General features: G+C 38.2%; 1 protein-coding gene across 2 annotated transcripts in view; it reads left to right on the top strand.

Annotated features, from left to right (window-relative positions):
* Positions 1–17,707, top strand: part of RAB3C (RAB3C, member RAS oncogene family) — a 285,740-nt gene that overhangs the window by 121,907 nt on the left and 146,126 nt on the right. For both annotated transcript variants that reach the window (XM_029942275.1, XM_029942273.1), the window contains exon 3: positions 6,467–6,585. In XM_029942275.1, coding sequence (XP_029798135.1) covers positions 6,467–6,585 — 119 coding nt within the window. The remainder of the gene's footprint in view (positions 1–6,466; positions 6,586–17,707) is intronic.

The raw sequence follows: 17,707 nt of genomic DNA on the forward strand, positions 1-17,707 counted from the left end.
AATATCACGTCAATCATTTAGGGGTAAAACACCAACATGAAGCAATATGTAATTTTTCTCCTTTTAAGCAACATTGTTTTTCCTTCTAAATACCACATATGTATGTGTGTGCAAATATATAAAGATCTACTCTTTAAAATCCCAGAGGCATATCAAATCACCTTTTTGTGCAAAGAATTAATTTTTTAAAATTTTATTTTAGAGAGGGAGAGAGAGAGTGTGTGTGAGTAAGTGAGGAGAGGGGCAGAGGGAGAGAGAGAGTCAGTTTTACATAAATGGCACATAGTAACACACTCCAGCATAACATCCGTCATGAAATCATGCAGTGACTATGTTAGACTTCTCCAGAAAGCTACCTTTAATTTTCGATATTTTATCTTCTATAAAGTAGTAAATGGGTGTGTGCGTAGCTGTGAAATTCATATTCCTTCTGCTCTGATCATGAAGATTCCAGACTGGGGTCAGTGACCATATTAGTTTCCTAGTGCTGCAGCTACAAATTGGGTGACTTAAAAAATAGAAATGGGGGCGCCTGGGTGGCTCAGTCGGTTAAGCCTCCGGCTTCAGCTCAGGTCAGATCTCACGTTCGTGGGTTCGAGTCCCGCGTCAGGCTCTGTGCTGACAGCGAGCTCAGAGCCTGGAGCCTGCTTCCGGTTCTGTGTCTCCTTCTCTCTCTGCCCCTCCCCCTCTCATGCCTGTCTCTCTCTGTATCAAAAATAAATAAAACATTAAAAAAAATAGAAATGTATTGTCTCACAGTTCTGGAGACTAGAAGTCCCCTTAAGGTGTTGATAGGGCCACGTTCTCTCATCCTCTAGCAGAGAATTCATTTCATCCCTCTCTCCTAACTGCTGGTGGTTTCCAGCAATCCTTGGCTTCCTCAGCTCATTGACGTATCACTTCAGTCTCTGTCTTCATATGACCTTCTCCGTGTGCTCTGTGTTTCTGTTTCCTCTCTTCAAAGGATACTAGTCATGGGATTAAGACCCTCCCTAACCTGGTAGGAACTCATATTAACTAGATTATACCTACAAAGACCGTATTTCCAAATAAAATCAGATTCACAAGTTCTAAGGGTTAGGACCTCAACATATCTTTTGGAGGGAATCCAATACAATCCGTACAGTGGCTATGAATTGAGAGGACCTTACTGCTGAGGCAGTGGTCTCGTTTACAATTTTGGATTGCTAGTCTGTCTAGTTCTTTAGAAATGGTATTTCATGATTTTAGCTAATGTTTTATAGACAGGTAGGGAATATAATATTTTGATTAATGAAATGCTTTTAATGTGTAGAATTTTAAAATCTACAAAAATTTGTCTCTAGTAGATAGTATAAATTTAGAATAAGCCAATCACAGTCCCTAACTAGTAATACATGTTTCACAAAATGTTTATTAAATGAATGGAAAAATGAATCAAGTCAATCAATCTACAATATTATTAAACTATATTAAGCATAGTTTAGTCTTCCTTTGATGCTTTAGAATAATTCCTAAAAGAGATTACGACTTGTTTGGATGCTTACTGACTATTTCATTTCACATCTTTGTGTCTATTTGGAAATTTAGTAAAATGTGTCTTATGTCTTATGTTGCAGGATCCTCATCTTTCATTTCTGTTGACAACTTGTTTGGGTTATCACATACCATATCCTTTAGTTCAATTAAATTACTTTTGTTGATCAACTAACATCAGTGTTTTTGATTTAGTTTCTTTGCGTTTAAAATTACCTACTTATCATGTATAAGAGTATCTATCCTTTAATCTGTTTTTCTCTGTCTAAACGTTCAATAAGTGTTAATTGTGGTAATATCATTTAAGTTATATTTCTTTACTCATGTTTACTTTATTTTCCTTTCAATCCAATTCAGAGAGAAGTAACTACCAAAACAAAAATCAAATTACAATGGAAGGCTAGTTCCTTTATCTTAAAACTGCATGTTATCTCTGCATAAGTTTGAAAGTGTTTGAGAATATAATGCATCCAGTTTTAAAAAAATAGAATATTTCATCAGAAAAAATTTTAAGGCAAAAACCGAGACCAAAATGCCAAAATTCAATCTGAAAATGTCCCTAGCTAATACTTACCAAGCTGCTAATGTTTTATATTTTACAGTTCTTTTCTTGACATATACTCAAGTATTTGCTAATCAAGCCTATCATTAAAGCCAAAAATTCGTCTTAAAAACATGAATGAGAAATCACAATATTTAAGCCAACTGAAATAATTTTATTTTTCTTAAAAGAAAAGAAAGTGACTGCTAACCTTCATGGAAGAAAGTTTTCATTTTTAATCATATTTTTACCCCTCACTTTCCCTGTAAGAGGTTTCCAGTTGTGGTTTTCAATCATAGGAACCCCACACTTATAGAAAGTCAGCACGTAGCGCCAGTTATCAGAATTAACTGAACAGAGGAACCATGCAAAACCAAGGTTTGGAGCCATTTTTCTGAACAAATTGGGAAGAGATACCATTTTAGCCTTCTGCGACTGCTCACATTTAATTACATTAGTGGCACTTGACATTATAACATGTTCCTTTTTTTCAAATATAACCTTCTATCTTCATTAGTAAATGTCAGATATAATGAAGTATTTTTCTGACTTCTTTTTCATCCTGATACCATGAGAAGGAACATGCTAATGATTTTGTAATTCAGAAGCAGTTTTCAGTGCTCAAAACCAATGAAGCCCAGCTTGGTCAAGTCTGGTTTATTAGCTTAATTTTACTTTTTTTTTTTTTTTTGTATTTGGGAAAATTTCCTAATACACTTCCTCTATTTGGTGCAATTTCTTATTCTTCCTAAGAGCTTTTAGGTGACAACTACCTCCAATTAGATTGTGTTTCTGGGTTTAAATTAGAATGGTGTAGAAGGCCCTGACCCTTGCTGTGACTTAAGTGCTTTCTGAAAGCTTCTATTTTTTTTTCCTTAAAAGCTGGTTTTTGTCCCTCCTCTCTACTTCTAAAGTTTGATAATGGCTTTCCAACTGTGTGGTTTCCTGTAACATATCAGTCATAATATAGTAGAACCTTGATTTCTGCTCTCTTAAAGATTAACAACACACAGACTGAAAGGAATGTTTTATAATACTAGAACTAGTTTCTTGACTGTCAAAATAAAATTAACATCTTAAGAGAAGGGAAGCCATCATTGGAAGAGGTCAAGAAGAAGGAGATGTCACAGTCTGCCAGCACACCATTATTCAATGTCTGTGTTGAAGACATGCTTGACAGGAAGGGTCTGGGCCACCTTTTAGCAGTACCTCGGGTATATTGGCTGTTTTCTCCTAGTGAAAAATCAGGGGAAAGCTGTCTGTTGTATAGAGATGGCAGCAGGAATGGGGTCCCCAACCTGTGAGAAGACTACTCAATGCTAAAAAGCTTTTTGTATTTTCAGGATTTTTATCTCTTTAAATTTGTACCCATTTTTTAACTTAAAGAATTTTTTTGAAGGGTGCCTGGGTGACTCAGTTGGTTAAGTGTCCGGCTTTGGCTCAGGTCATGATCTCATGGTTCATGGGTTCAAGCCCTGTGTTGGGCTCTGTGCTGACAGCTAGCTTAGAGCCTGGAGCCTGCTTCAAATTCTGTGTCTCCCTCTCTCTCTGACCCTCCCCTGCTCTTGCTATCTCTCTCTATCTCTCAAAAATAAATAAAAAACATTAAAAATGTTTTTAATGAAAAAAAGAATTTATTTGCGTATAGTTGACACACAGTGTTAGTTTCGGGTGTACAACATAGTGATTGAACAAGTCCACGTGTGTTGCTGTGCCCACTACAAGCAGAGCTACCGTCTGTCACCACACAACCATGTTACAGTACCATGGACTATAGCTGTGAAATTAGGTGATTAACTAGTTGTTACTTAACCTTCTAATTTCTGTATAAGTCTAATTACATGAAACAGAAGTGGGTGTTTTGATTTTTTACTTTGTTTTTCTGTTTGGAGTGTCATTGTAACCACTGTATTATAAATGATGGAAAATAATTGCATATGTTTAAAAAATGTGAAACTTTATAAAGTAAAAAAAAATAGAAAACCATTTAAAGTTGTTTCACAATAAGAAAAACCAAGTAATTTTATAGATAATGTACTCTATAAAAGAGGAACCCAGGATGAAAGTAGATGTTTTAGAATAATCATAAGAGGTTTTGCTCCCCAAATAGCTAAAATACATTACACAGTCTCTGATTATATCATGGTTTGTAAACATTGTCTTTGGGAATTTGATTCTCTTACTTTCTTCTTTATTTCATCATTGCATATGGTGTTAGTTGAATTAAATCCAACAAATATCTAAGAATATCCACATAAGCTCGAGTGGCTTCTTTCTGCCTAATAAGTTTGTATATTTGTCCCAATTATGTGCAGGTGATGATATTCATGTTTATCTTGTACATCTACATTTTCATATTTTTTTAGTACTAAGCAAAGTACAATAAAACATTCACATAATGTCCAGGGGACTTCTATTATGTAGGCATGTAACTATGTGACATTATTATGCTTGGGATACTTTTATCCTATTTGGGATTATTATGCTTGGATAATAGTATCCCAAGAATAATAATGCCACATAGTTGGCACAAAAGAAACCCCTCTGCTTACAGATTAATTACCTATTTATGTGCCTATATGTAAATAATTTTAAAATTAGTTTATTTAACATTTTTCTTAATGATTTCTAGTACCACCTAATGTATTAAAGATTGTAACCTCTGGTCTCTCTCATACTATGAAAATATATTTCCCACTTTATTTGATCATGTATCATTTTAATTTGATTTATGCCTTCTTAATATTCAAGGAATTGTCAAATTTCCATGCAGTAAAGTCTGTAGTTTGTTTTCAGCCAATGATAATATGTTCTGAAAGATCTTTCCCACTGATTTTTCTCTATTTTTGCTATTTTCAGTAAAATAACTTGTTTTCATCCTATCTTTGTTACCTTATTTTTCTAATATCATCTCATAAACATCTTCTAGTCAAGCTTGTCTTACCCCTGGTCCTTGTTCCTGCTTTCATGAAAAGTCACACCCTTAGCTAATTCTCAACTTCTTCTTCATACCTCTGTGTTCTCCTGGAATCACTGGCTGAATTCCTCAGCCTTTTTTGATCACTCTTCTCTGAAATGACAGGGACCGAATAAAATATACCACACAGATTAGGAGGAAATTGTCAGCAATGTCGTGGGTCTCAGGGTTAGTCTATGGTGGGGTGTAAGCATCCAAATAGGAACCATGGTCCTCAGGTGTTTCAACAGGAGCCCATCCCAGTAGTGACACCCAGGGGCTGTTTGTTTCATTTTGATGATAAAGGATCCTATTCTTGTGTCATCCAACACATCAGCTTTCCCTACAAAGGCTCTTAGGGGGACCTGGGATGTACTCTATGTACAAAGGAGACATCTCTGGGAAAAGAAAGAGGATCCCGATTGGAGTCAGAAGGAAGATAACATTCTGTCCAAAGAGCTCAGCACCTAGAGTACTAGGAAAGAGAAATCAGAGCCTGATCTCCAGGGGAAGTGGTGAAGGGGAAAACCAGGGAGCATGATGGTGTAAATGGTAGCCTCGATCCTACGAAGACAAAGGGGCAAGAGTCAGTTCAATTGAGGAATAATTTCCTAAGCTACACTAAACTGTCCGTGACATATATAGGTGACTTCACTAATGTGTCTGCCTGATTCCCAGGTTTCTCCATAGGATGCCATCTCTTCTGCAGGCCCCGAACCCCTGTGTTTGTCAGCTGCTGTCTCCCATCTTGGGCTAGCCTTGACTCCCCAGCCATCCAGAACAACAGCCAGTACTTGGAATCTCTTGACCAGTATTCATATACCAGGCTCTGTGTGAAGCACTTTACACACACCGTCCACACAACCCTAACAAACGTGCTAGACTTTAGAGAGGTTCAGTGGCTTGTCCACGTTCCCCCAGCCATGTAATAGGAAGACAGGAATCCCAGATCTCTTGACTCAAACATTCTCATAAAGCACATATTATTCTCATTTTACAGTTGAATAAACTGAGATTAAACCGCATGGTTTTAAAAGCAGGGAAATTTTCATAAAATTAGTTTTTCCCCCACAGTGGCCTCTGCTTAGATAGATTATAAATACATAATGATGGAGCTAATGAACTCTTACAGTTTTAAACTGTACAAAAAGCTACAGATTTTAATATGTATAATCTTTCTTTTTATTTTATTTTCCATAGTGATCTTCTGTTTAACAGGAGTAAACATATGTAGAAGGTATTTTGAGCTAGATCTCTACCCAAAAACAGGATTTTTCATAATATTGTAGAGCTGCTATATGAAAATCATTAGGGAAAACAAGACTAAAAAGATACATAGTTATACATTGCAAGCACAATTTAGACTCTCTATCATGACTGTTTTTGGAATAATTAATCACTTCCCAAAATATATATTGCCTTTTTTTTGAGAGATTATTATTGTTATTTTTTAGGACACAGCAGGCCAGGAAAGATACAGGACTATCACCACAGCCTACTATCGAGGGGCCATGGGCTTTATTTTGATGTATGACATCACCAATGAAGAATCCTTCAATGCGGTACAGGACTGGTAAGTAGAAGCAAATTCTCCCATCACTAATTATAACAGTGTTTTCATTCAACTTTCTCTTCTTCCTCAAAGCAGTGGTCACACGGCAACGTAGTATGTGTGTTCATTACATACTATGATCTCCCTTATGCTTCATAAAGCAGACACATATTAGCTGTGCTAAGAATTGTTGTTTAGAAATTGAGAAGTCATTTTGGTGATTTTTCTACATTTTGTATCTTCCAGTGCTTTGGGTCCTGTCATGCCTAGTTCCATGGAGACTTTTGATTTTTTTAAATATAAATAATGAATGGTTTGGAAGTTTACTGGTCTAATATAGGGATTTGGAAACTGTGAACCATAGGTCAGATCTGGCTTATGGGCCTAATCTAACCCAATGCTCGCTTTGTAAATAATTTTATTAAACATAGCCAGGCTCATTTACTTATTGTCTATGATGGCTTTCACACTGCAAAAGCAAAGTTAAGTTGTCATAAGAGAAACCACATGGCCCACAAAGCCTGAAACATTTTCTACCAGGCTATTGACAGCAAAAGCTTGCTGACTCCTTGTCTAGATTTGTTAAATAGTTCTCAGTTTTTTGTCAGGTTGAAAAGTTTCAAAGGATTGGGATAAAGGCAGAGATAAAACCAGAGCATGTTCTGACCCATGGTGACACCGACCCTATGAAAACACCTCTGTCCATGGTATGATTTACAGTGGAGAGCGAGTGCCGTGGGCGCAGCTTCCTGCAGCTTCTTCCAATAGCACCTTGGGTGGAGACGTGGAAGAGCTGGTGGTCATGGTCATGGACTCAAGCAGCAGGTCTGAGCAGAGTTGCTTTCATGTGGAAAGACCAGAGTCTAGCTAGAGCTTTGTTTAGTAGTAAGGGGAAAATGGAGCTCCCACTGCTAGTACCCGGACTGAACAGACACCATGTTTTAACTGCAAACACGGCCTGTCTTCTATAAGGAAACATCAGCCATACAAAAGTAACATAAACCAGGGCTCCTGGGTGGCTCAGTCAGTTGAGCATCCATCTCTTGATTTTGGCTCAGGTTGTGACCCCAGGGTCATGGCATTGTGCCCCATGTTGGGCTCCATGCTGAGTTTGGAGGCTGCTTGGGAGTCTCAGTCTCCCTCTCTCTCTCTCTCTCTCTCTCTCTCTCTCTCTCTCTCTCTCTCTCTCTCTCTCTCTCTCTTTCTCTCTCTCCCTCTCTCTCTCCCTCCCTCCCTCCACCTTTCTCCCCTGCTTGAGCATGTTCTCTCTCTCGAAAATATTTTTTAATGTGAGATAAACTGTATTTTTTCCTTTTTTACATGATAGTATTATCCAAAGTGACATTTTTACACGTGTATCAACTCACAGAAGGTCAGATGCTATCAAAAACTTTAATTTACTTTAGATTATTTCTTTTACATTTTAATTGTTCATCTAAGAAAGCACTGACGTCTTTTCTGTTTACATACATAAATACACACACACAAGGCAAGAAATGATGTATTTATAATAGCAACTCAAAAAGGAAATATATAGCTATAAAATGAAAAGGACAAGTTTGGGACTATATGAAAAAGTAATGATCTTCCACTGAGACACATAAAAGAAAGCTTAAGTATTCTTCTTTTTAGTAGACTGAATATTGTAAAAATGCCAGTTCTTCTCAAATTAATTCTTAAATTAAAGGCAATGCCAATTAAATACCAGCAGGTTTGGTACAGAATGAAATGAAACAGAGAGTCCAAACATGACACAAATCCATATGGGGATTTAGTTTATGATGAAAGTGCCGTCTCACATCACTGACAGAAAGGTTTTTGTGCAATTAAGAGTGTGGGGATATCTAGTTAATTGTCACACACAGCTCCGACACCCATGCTGCTGTGCAAAATGATCCTTTTAACTGTGATTATTTCCTCCAGGAAGTGTTGAGAGCCAGTCCTCCCAGACAGGAAGCGTTCCTGAATCACGTTCCAAACTTCAGGGTTCCAAATGCTGTTTGCACCCTCAAGAATTGAGTTCATTATAACCAAATAGAAGCCCAAGCTGTCTATACTCCTGACTCTAGCGTCAGAAATGATATAGAGAAGCTCAGTGTCCACATGCCCGACTCCACACCTTCCCCCACTTACTTCCGTCAACCCAGCTTTCCCCCCACCAAGGCTTCCGCACCTGTCACAGACCACCTGTCTTCCTCTTCCTCACACGTCCTGTTTGAGTCTTTACTCACTCTCCCTTTTTGAAGCTCTGTTTCCTTTTTTGGGGAAACATACTCTCCTCGTCTCAGTCTAGGACTGTTTCCCTTTCTACTTCCAAGATTTCCCTCCCTCAGCCAAGGGTAAGTGTACCCCCTAGTTTGTTCTGTTGGCCTCATTTTTAGCTTCCTTGCCTCTCCTATCTGCTCACAAACATCATTTATCACTTATACCAGATGGCTCCCAAGTTTACATTTCTGGCTCCAGTCTATCTTTTATACTGCTGTGTTGCATTTGTAGGTGCCCAAAATATTTTCTCACCTGGATATCCTGCTGGTGCCTCAGAATCAGTGATCTCTGCCTGAAATTGCTCACCTTCCTGACATCATTATTTCTTCTCAGTGAGACCACAACACTCTGTCACCCAGGGTCCACCCTGAATCCAATTCTAACTTGTAACCCTCCTAATCTGGAACTTGATCTTAAATATTAATTTTCCCTGAATATCTTTTGATTTTGCTTCTGCCTTTCCATTCCTTTGGTGACCATCATTGCTCTTCTTCTTCTTATTTTTTGCCTCTACCCTCACAGTAGCCTTCTTAACTAATCTTTCTTCCTTTAGATTTTTCCCCATCCCAACCTTTCCTATCCCCACTGCTGCTGTGAGAGTCTTCCAAAAAGAATATGATCCTAAAGATCACTGGAAGACCCCTGCCCAAAAGTCATGGCTTACATTCACTTACTTGATTAATTAAAGCTTCTTCAGCCTGACTTTCAGACACACCACATTATGGAGTCACTATATCTTTATAGTCTCTTCTCACTATCCTAGAGTCCAACTGATCTATTCACTGTCTCTACAACACACAACCTAAACTTTGCAACCTTTGTGGATTTTTTGTTTGATGTCACCCCCTGCTTTGCATATCTTCTTCACAGCCTACCCTGTCTACTCCCCCACACATCTAGATCTGTCAAGAGTCAACAGGTCCGTCCATAAACCAATACTTACTTACTTGTTTTTATTCATCCACAATTATATGACCATTATTATTATGGTTTTCTTATTGATTCAACAGACATCCATTCAGTACCCACTCTTTTAACAATCTGCCAGACATTTGATTTCTGCCAACATTTACTATCCCAGTTAATGGATAGTATACCCAGATCACATGGTTATCTGATATAGAAGTCTGAGCATTGTCTTTGATTTCTGTCATACATCACATCACATTGACCACTAAGTCCAATAATTTTGGCTTTCTGAATGCCTCTCAAATCTATTCTAACCCTTTGTCTCCATCCAGACTGTCATTAGCTCTCACCTACTTTAGGAACCTTCTATCTTGTCTTTTTACTTTCGGGTCCCACCTACCCCACATCCTATATCGTATGGCCATCAGACCTTGTGAACTTTAACATATCTTAGAAATAAAATCTTTAGTGATGTTTTCTTACCTATCATAGTGCTCTAGGGAGCCCTTCTGAATTACTATGAAGCTTTGACAACATGAAGAAGCCCAGGGTCCACTCTGGACATACTAAGCCACATCTTCAGTGATAAATCTGGCCATATGTATTTTTGAAAGCTTCATGAGTGATCCTGAAGCCCCTTTCTGATTAAGGCCACTCATTCAAAATGAAATCCAAACTTGGTAAACAGTGTAGCCTCCATTCATCTATTTCACTAAAATCATCTCTTGCCACTCTCCTCCATTGGTCCTAGATTTCAACCATAAACTTCTCAATTTACAGATGTTTGGTCCCTTTAATACTTCTGTTCCTCTGCTTGGAATGCCTTCTTGTTATCTTTTCAACTCATCCACCTTTTAAATCCAACTCAAATGTCAACTCTTCTATGAAGCTTTTTGAAGATACTCCTTCTCCCTTTCCTATCCACCCCATTTCCCAAGCCCTGTGGACAATGCTAGCCACACCCTTATCTCTGCATTCACACTATCCTAGCACTTTTTACAGAACACATAAGGAACCTAGCAGACTCAGTGTTATTCGATTACATTTTTCTGCTGTATTAAGCTGTGATTTCATTAATCCTTTTTCTCTAGTACCGAATACAGTACAATCTTATAATTTTTTCTGAATGTTTATTGTACCAAAATATGCATAACAGAATTTACAAACTTAACCATATTTACGTGTAAAGGTAGTGGTAATAAGTATATTGTTAGTGTTGTCACAACCATCACTACCATCCATCTCCAGAACCCTTCATCTTGCAAAACTGAAACTGTGTAATAACTTCTTTTAAATAATAACTTCCCTTTCTTTTCTCTCCTCAGCCTCTGGCAACTACTGTTGTTCCTCCTGTCTCTACAAACTTGACTATTCTAACTGCCTCATATAAGTAGAGTCACACAGTTATCTAATACTGTACAATAGTACAGTTTATATTTTGAATGGATAATCCAAAGAACTGTAGAGAATCAGTCATTTTCTTTGTTGATATCCCAAAAGAAAATATAAAATTATTTCAGACTGCCATAATCTGGAATTAATGGTTCTAGTCTTCTTCCCACAAAAAGGTTTAACATTGTTATGTATATTGCTGCTATGGCACTCACTAATTATATTCAACTTTGTATCATTCTGAAGTATGCTTTTGTCTTATGTTCTTAATAGATTGTCAATTATTTGCAGAGAAATACTATCTTACTTTTTTGTGTCCCATATTTAACATAGTTAACATCACAAAATAGGCATATTAAAAAGTATTCTTAATTGAAAAAATTAACCCATCAAAAACCTTGGAAACATCACAAAACAGGTATATTAAAAATTATTCTTAATTGAAAAAATTGAACCATCAAAAACCTTGGAAAACATTTAAGGAATTAAAACAGAATTGTATAGTAAGGGGGAAAAACCCTACTTAGGAAAAAAAATCCATTTTATCAGTTCAAATTTGCTTTACACATAGGGCATGAGAAAGTAGCAAAGGGGAAAGGAGGGAGCTTAGTAATATTCAGTGGTAACTTTCTACAATAGGAAATAAAGTATTCTCAAAAAAAATAAATAAAAGGCAAGCACAAAAGAACATATTCTCTCAATTACTGGTCTCCAAGTGCTGATCTTAAGGGTGCCAAAAAACAAACAAACATTTATAGCAAAAAAAAAAAATTAAATGAAAGTGATTTGCTACTAAAGTTTCAAATACTTCTTTGTAACAAAATGCACTTCAGTTGCACCAAAAGAAAATAGTTGTTTGCTGTGATCTCAATAAAATTCTTAAACCAACTATAGGGAAATTTAGATTAAGTGCTAAATTTCTGATAATTCCATTACACTCAAATTCTAATCTGTTAAAAAGAAGGTCCAGAGATTCAGAGAAAATAGCAACAAGTTAGCAGATCATGTTTGGGAAATGGCAGCGATCTCTTTTTTGAAAATACATTAGACTGTACTTTCAATTTTCCAGTGGAATTTTATTGGAGGAATCAAATAAAAATATCCTTTTTAACTTGGCCAAATTCCAAAGTTCTACAAAATCAATATAAAACAAAACTCACTGTGAACTTATTTATAAATTTCTGTAGAATCTACAAATATTCACAAAAGAATGTGAGGAAGGAAACACAAAAGACATATACGGTATGATTAGTGAAACAGAATTAGAGAGTAACACCCAAGCATCAGGAAAGGACAGTTGCTTTAGCCCTCATTCCCTGGAATTAGGGTGGGAAAAGCTTATGTGCTAATATTTTATTGCAAAGTATACAGTCTCAGGGCAGCCAGAGCGAGGAGTGCAAGTTCCGCATACGTGGATTTTAGTAGCAGAGGGAAGTTTCCGTGTGGGAGGCAGGAGACCGTGGCTTTGGCCAGAGGTGAGCTGCTTTGGCTTATCTCTTTCCCGTATTGATAACACAGGCAATCTTCAAACAGAGCCCTTGCAGAAGCGTTTAGCAGGAGCAATGATGCAAATGGCCAAGAGTCACCTCAGGCAGGGGAAGCAAGATCTGAAAGAGCACAAAAAAGGTGTCTGACGGGGAGTTTACAAAGCTTAAGGAAATTGAAAAGATAAAATTTTTACTGTATGTAAAATGAAATTTAGTTCTGAAATTCTTGGATATCAAGGCGAAAATCTAAGCGGGGTGTAGAAAAGTCAACACAGTGTGTTATACAGCTCTCATTATAGGGGGGATACCATACGAATTCCCCAGGGCAAAGAAAATTTTCCTTGAAATAAACTCTAAGGGAAATGTCTTTTATATGTTGGGTTTATGTCAACAGTGGCTTTTACAACTAGTACTAAAAAGACCTCACAAAACCTGTTTTTTATAGTGCCCTCAAAACACAGAAGGCAAACTTTAGAGCCCATCAGTGAAGGCCCCTGAGAAGCTGGGCAAATGCTGCAGTCGTAACACATAGACTTCTTGTGGCCTCTAACGATCCAAGGATTAAATGGCAGCCTCTCAAGTGAATACTTGGATTCCATGCTACCTAGACTGTCTTCCCTAAATATCACTTTTCTATCTTATTCCTTAGGTGGAGGAGAGTGTGAGGCTTATGCACTCTGAGGAGGGCCTCAGACAATTATATTGCATCCAATATTTTGGATCACAGATGCTGACCCTTTATTACTATAATTGTTAACAAGTCTTTCTAGTTTTTGAACCTCTTTTGGTCTCTTGAACTTCTTGTACCTCTGGGTTTCTCTTCCTCTGGGCCTTTGGACACACACTGCTTTCTGTAAGAAATCACATCCCTCCAGCCACCACACAGATCAAGCCAATTTCTTCTCATCCTTCAAATCTCAGCTTGTTCATCATTTTCTCCGATGTTTTCTCAAATACCGGATTCTCTTAGTTGTGTCTGTGGTACACTCTCAAAACACTATCCCACATATGTCTTATGATACATTCCAAGTGTTTATTTCATTCTCTGTTTATGTGCTGAATTCCAGGTTCCTTAAAGACAAGGACTATGCTTGTCTTCTTTACCTTTTCACCCCAGGGCTCACCCTGGGGCCTGGCACTGAGTGGCTGTTTAAGAAATATTTATCGAATGAGTGAGTGAAACCTGCATGGAAAGCGTGCACCTAGGGAAGCTACCTGAATTGATTGAAGCGTTTTGTCAAAAGAGGTGATGAGTAAGGTGGCTGTAAGCAACCCTCCTGGGAACTGCATTGTGCTTCAGATTTGTCCACGTGGTGAAAATATGTCTGATCATGGCCAGTAAGTAGACCTATTGCCACATCCCCATTTGCTTAAAGTTGCAGTTTGTTAGGGAGAACACTGTGTGGAGTTGTGAAGTCAAGGGCAGGAATTTAGTGGCTCCACTGCTGTGAAAAAAAAATAGAGCTTCCCTCTTTTTATTAAAAAACAACAACAACAGTTTTCTGTGTTGTGAATCCTCCTATGGGCTTTGGCTTAAGAAACAAATTAAATAAACAATTTATTAGAGAAACAGGTCTCAAATAGATTCAAATAGTTCTCAAAACCCAAAATCACCTCTGGGAATTTCACTGCCTGTGCCATGTTTCTCAGATGAGCGGTGGCCTGCAAGCTCCCTGGGTCTCATTTGGAGCCTGGCCCTGGGTCTGTGGTAATTGGGTCCCTTGTTCTGGCTCTTCCTAAACGTCCAGCAGATAAGACTCAAATATCTATGCCACCTGCAGTGCCTTTCAACTTGACTTAAAATCTTCTCATTCCTGACTTTAAGTGCATTTCTGTTCTAAGTATGGCCTGGCCACAGCCTTCGGTATTTCCTGTAGGAGAACGTCCCTCTGGCTTATCTTCCCCCACCTTATTTATTTACATTCAGCTTTTTATGACACAATGAGGAACTCTAAATATAAGTTTCTCTTTTTTTTTTGAGGCAGGAAATCTGGTGAGCAGATTGATATTTTTTAAAAACCACCAGAGTGAGGATAAAAGTCTAACACCATCTTCCCACCACTTTTAAATAATTCATTTCTATGACTTTCAGGGTGCCACTGCAGATATGTGGGGACCAGAATGAAATTTCACCTTCGAATATTCTCTTCCTCTGCAGTTTTCTTTCTTTTTTTTTTAATCCAAAAATATATAATGGTCTTAAATGAAGGTGACATCATATTAAATATGAATTTTAGCTTGATAATGACAATGAAGATAAACCTTTGTTCAGGGCTTCTTAATTTTGATCAAGGGTCCTCTCAACTATAGAATCAGTTCTGTCACAGCTCAAATGGGGCAGTTTTGGGATTGGAGCACAGACGTGTAAGCCCAAGGTTCACCATCACCACGCAGTGGGCATCAAGGAGCCTTTCCTCTCCCTGGGTCTTACTGGCTCAGTCTCTCAGTGCTGCTCTGACCCAGCCTGAAAAGATTTCTCTTCTATAGATAGCTCCTAATCCATAGCTTCTTCCAAAAACAAAAAGCAAAAAAAACCAAAAAACAAAAAACAAACCCTGAAATAAACAGACACTGTGTTCCTTCAACTACTTTTTGCATCTCCTTTTTGGCTTATCAGGCCAGATATGTTAAGGTTAATCTTAACTCTATTTTCTGACACCCCACATCCAGCCCTTCCAAAACTGCTGTTATATCTTGGCTTGAATTCCAAAGTAATGTCTACTCTTGTTGTCCAAAGTTGTTACGCTCTATGAAATCACCAAAAATGTTATATTAGCAACTACTGAATTGTTGCCGCATAGGGAAGGTACAGAGTTAGGTGCCTGTGAGCCGCAGGCCACGTTTTTGCCTGCTCATCAATACATACTTGGTTTTAGGTATGTTTCCACTTAAAGGCACTTTACTTAATACATACTGTTGATTCATGCACATTGAACTCATGGCGACAGCAGCAAAGTCACGCCTGGATGAGGCTCATCTGATGCACATACTCCTCCTGCACTGGCACATCACAACCCCTTGGCACTGATGGATGCCAGACAGCACCTCAGCTTTATGCTTGGAGGTCATTTTAAACAGCAAAATCACCAAGAAAAAGCACAAAATGTGAAAAGCATGGTGCTAAATATATTGTGGAAAAGCACTATTTACCGGAAAATACTGAACCAAGGCAAAGCATGGCCTTTTGCTATCTCTGCTGGGAATATGTGCGTCAGCCCACTCAGATTTTTCATCACTTTGCTTATGCCTGCAGGTGTCTGTGAACGCGCCATGAGTATTTATTTTGGGATTCCAAATACATTTCAGTAAGTAGGCCAATTTGCAAATACAGAATTCATGAATAATGAGAACCAGTTGTACATCCAGAATCCCCTGACCCCACCATCTCCACTGCGTGTCAGCAGCTAGTGCTGCCGTAGCAAGGTCCACAGACCGGACAGCTAAGTAACAGAAATGTACTGTCTCACAGTTCTGGGTCTCTAAGTCCCAGATCAGGGTACTGGGAGGTCTTCCACTGAGTGCTGTGAGAGTGAATCTGTTCCCGACCCTTCCCTAGTTTTAGTAGCCTCAGGCATACCATGATTGTGGATCGCCATCTGCTCCCTGTGTTTCCATATTATCTCTTTGTATGTGTCTCCCTCTGTGCACGAAGTTATCCTTTCTATAAAGATACAGTAATATTGGATCAGGCCCACCTCAGTGACCTCATCTTAACTTGATAATCTGCAAATGCCTCATTCTAAATATGGCCACATTCACAGGTACTTAGGATAGAACTTCATTATTTTTGGAGGGATACAATTCAGGCCATAACACAAGGACACCACCTTATTTATGCCACCATCCTCTCCTATACAGATTGTCACTAAAGCCTAACTTGTCACCCTTCTTTTTCAACTGTCCCAGCCCCCAGAATCTTCCCAGCACATAGAGAAAGATTTTCAATCTGTAAAAATCAGATCATGCCGCTCTTGTGTTCCAAACACTCTTAGCATTTCATCTCTCCTGGATTAAAGCCAAGCCCTTAGAAGAGCCTACGAGATCCTGTGCAGCTGACTCACCACCTCCCTGACCCCTTGCAGCCTTGTCTGGCCTTGTGCTATTCCTAGAACAACCCAGACGTGACTCTTCCCCAGGGCGTTTGCTCCTGCTCTTCTCACTGCCTGGAAGTCTCTTTCCCAGGTATCCTTCTGTTTCTCCCCTCACCTCCTTTGGCTTCACTATAATGTCACCGTCTCAGCAAGGCCTTTTCCCCCTACTCTATTTCACATTGCAACCCTTTTTATTTTATAATCTACTTATTTATCATGTCTGTCTCCCCAGCAAGAATGCAAACTCCATAGAACAGCAATCTCTGTGCTTTTTATGCATTATTATGTCATATGTGTCTAGAACAGTCCTGGGCACATACTAGGTATTCAGGAAATATTTGTTGAGTGAACAAATGCATGCAAAACAAAAGAAGTGTATAGACTAGATCTTATTCATTTTCTGTCTTTGTAGTCCAGCACAGTCCTAGGCACTTATCAGTTAATGCGTCCAACAAAAACCTGATGACAAGGGTGAGAATAGTATCAGACCATTATGATGAAAATAAATCAATAATTTCAATTCAAATCTAGTAAGGAGGTAATGCCTGTTTTACCAAAATTGGGTCTGTGTTATAAAATTCCCCCAGCTTCTCAGTAAGATGGAGAGGATATATGTGGGTAGAATTAATAAAGAGAAATTAAAATATTTTAGCCTGTATATTGGGCAAAATAACTCTAAGTTAATTTGTTAGTTTCTGTAATACATTCGAACCCTATAAAGGTTTGGTTTTGGTGTTTCTTTCTTTCCTTCCTTTTGGACGGGAAAGCTTATTTGGGGAATAAGTTAGCACAACAAATGTATAGCACATATTTCAGGACACCTAAAAAGAATTAGAAATGTCATCTAACTCAATGGGAAATATCTGCTCATCAGTTCAAAGTTTTTCTTACTGTTTCTGTTTCCAATTAACCAACTGTCTGCCTCTGGGTTTTCTTGTTTCTTTTTGTTTTCTCCACTCACTCATTTGCTGTACTTGGTTCTGGCTTGTCTCGATGAAT

Source organism: Suricata suricatta, chromosome 6, assembly GCF_006229205.1.
Source record: "Suricata suricatta isolate VVHF042 chromosome 6, meerkat_22Aug2017_6uvM2_HiC, whole genome shotgun sequence".
Taxonomy (NCBI): Eukaryota; Metazoa; Chordata; class Mammalia; order Carnivora; family Herpestidae; genus Suricata; species Suricata suricatta.